The 2,749-nt window shown below is 39.0% G+C and overlaps 1 protein-coding gene across 1 annotated transcript; it reads left to right on the forward strand.

Annotated features, from left to right (window-relative positions):
* Positions 1-291: 291 nt before the first annotated feature.
* On the forward strand, positions 292-533 carry LOC119511232 (39S ribosomal protein L52, mitochondrial-like). Its single transcript, XM_037805761.1, is given in 2 exon segments — positions 292-385; positions 388-533. Coding segments are annotated over 2 exon segments (240 nt in total).
* The last annotated feature ends 2,216 nt before the right edge of the window (positions 534-2,749 follow it).

The raw sequence follows: 2,749 nt of genomic DNA on the forward strand, positions 1-2,749 counted from the left end.
GATTTCTAGCATGGCTGAGGAATGCTCAGATTTGTAAATCACAAGTCATCCATAAGCAGATGGAGAAACAATTGAAGGGAGCCACGCTTGTGCCTGTTGTGGTATAGATATGAAGAGAAACGAGGAAGGTCCTACAAAGTCATTGAATAAATGTGATCACATGGTTGAGCGCAGCACGGCAGCTCTCGAGTGTTCCCGGCTGCAACGCAGTGTTGCCGCTCCCGCAGGGCAGGGCTGTCGGTCGCTCTGTCTGTGGACCCCTTCCAGAGCTTTCAGCGTGGTCTAACGCAGATGGCCGCCCAGCTCCCTCAAAAAGGTCAGCTTCAAAGAGAAGCCCAAAGGGAGACGTTTGCAAGATGAGATGTACTTCTGTCACAGGAAATGGATTACAAGCATGGCAGCTCAGGCAGCAGAAGTTGCAGGAAGAGCAAAGGAAACAGAAAAACGTTCTTAAACCCAAAGGGGCTTCACTGCAGAGCCCACTTCCAAGTCAGTATAAAACAACTCCTGCCCCATTCCCAGGCTCTTTCTGACTTTCTTTTCTATCACCTAGATACCTCATCCCAGCCAGAAAGGAGCCTTTATGTTCCCCATCTGTCTTCAGAGCAAGAGCTAGGCCACCTGGAATCACAGGCAGTGAGCTCACCACCTGGGAGGGTTGGCTCAGTGCCCTCCACCCTGGCTCCACTCCAGCTCAGCCAAATTTTGCTCTGGGATTTTTAGCCCCCCTCTTCCAGCCCTAGAACTGGGCCAACTATGAGCAGTATCTGCCCTGCAAAAAAAGGGGCGCAGCAGTTTTCCTGGTTTAAGCCACTCACTCAGCTCTCAACACCAGTGCACAGCTCAGGCCAAGTGCAATTAGGCATTTAATAAATGTTTTGAACACATACCTGAACTGGAGAAAGGCTAGGAGTCTTGAAATTTTAATAGATAATTGGATATTAATAATATTTAAGGAAGATACCAATCCCTGGACATATCCCATTGATAATTGATAATGGATGGTGGTGACGGTGACACTACATAGTGAACATAATAGACAGCATAATAATAATAATAATAATAGACAGTGAATAATATGTATATGAATGTGGTTAAGGGGGAATTTTAGGTTGTATATATGCTACTAGAATAAAAATTAAAAAAACAACATAAGACTGTACAACATAAACAGTGAACTCTAATGTAAACCATGGACTATAGTTAATAATACAATTACAAAAATGTGTTTTCATCACTTGTAACAAATGTACCTCACTAATGCAAGGTGTTAATAATAGGGTGCTATATGGGAACTCTGTATAATATGCATATTTCTATAAACCTATAACTTTTTCAATAAAAATAATATATATATAATTTTTTTAATTTAAAATTTTTTTTTTGTTTTTAATTTTATTTTGAAATAAATTCAAAGTTATAGGAACAGTTGCAAAAGCAATAAAACCCCATACACAGAATTCCAGCATACCCTGACCCCCCCAATACCCCATCCACCAGCTTTAACATCCTGTCACACCATTTCTTTCTTTCCCTCCCTCCCTATCATCCATCATCTATTGCTCTGTCTTCTGAACATATGAGAGCAAGCTGCACACATGCTTGAGCAAACACTATAGTTCACATATACAATTCCCATGAACAAGAACATTATTTTATGCAATCCCATTAAGCACAGCTAAGAAGTTCAAGAAATTCAACATTGATACAAAGCTTACATTCTATATTCCCTTTTTTTTTTTCCTTATGTCTCAACTGTGTCCCTTTGAGCCTTCTGTCCTCCATCCTCAGATCCCATCCAGGATCATCCTTGGCATTCAATTGTCATCTATTTAGACTTTTTTTTTTTTTCAATTGTGGAAACATATATACAGCCTAAATCTTCCCATTCCACCCCCTCCCTAGCATTCCATTAGTGGGATTAATCACATTTAGAATGTTGTAATGCTATCACCTTCCCACCTTCCATTACTAGACATTTCCCTTCGTCTCAAACAGCAACCCTACACTTATTTCTTAACTCCCCATTGCCCCTTCCTCCACTTCTCGTAACCCATACTCTACTCTTCATCTCTATGGTCATATTCTCTGATAATTTCTTTGTGTTTACTGTGGGGCTTAAAATTAACCTCTTAAATCCATAACAATCTTGTTTTTCTTTGATACCAACTTAACTTCAATAGGACACATAAACTATGTTCCTATACTCCTCCATTCCCCCACCTTTATATAGTTCTTGTCAAAAATTACATATTTTACATTGAGTTCAAAACCACTGATTTGTCATTAGAGTTTGTGTATTTTATATCATGTAGGAAGTAAATAGTGGAGTTGCAAAGAAAAAAACTATTGACTTCTATTTGTATTCCATTGTGGTCAGAAAATGTGCTTTGAACATATTCAATTTTTTTTTTTTTTTAATTTATTGAAGCTTGTTTTATGTCCCAGCATATGGTCTATTCTGGAGAAAGATCCATGATCACTAGAGAAGAATGTGTGTCCTCGTGATTTGGGATGTAAGGTTCCATATATGTCTGTTAAAATTCTCTATATCTCTCTCTCCCTTCTTTGTTTCTCTGTTGTTAGGGCTCCCTTTAGTAGGGCAGGTCTTTTATTGGCAAACTCTCTCAGCATTTGTTTGTCTGTGAAAAATTTAAGCTCTCCCTCAAATTTGAAGGGGAGTTTTGCTGGATAAAGTATTCTTGGTTGGAAATTTTTCTCTCTCAGAATTTTAAATATGTCATGCCAC

The sequence above is a fragment of the Choloepus didactylus genome, chromosome 16 (genome assembly GCF_015220235.1).
Source record: "Choloepus didactylus isolate mChoDid1 chromosome 16, mChoDid1.pri, whole genome shotgun sequence".
NCBI classification, from domain to species: domain Eukaryota; kingdom Metazoa; phylum Chordata; class Mammalia; order Pilosa; family Megalonychidae; genus Choloepus; species Choloepus didactylus.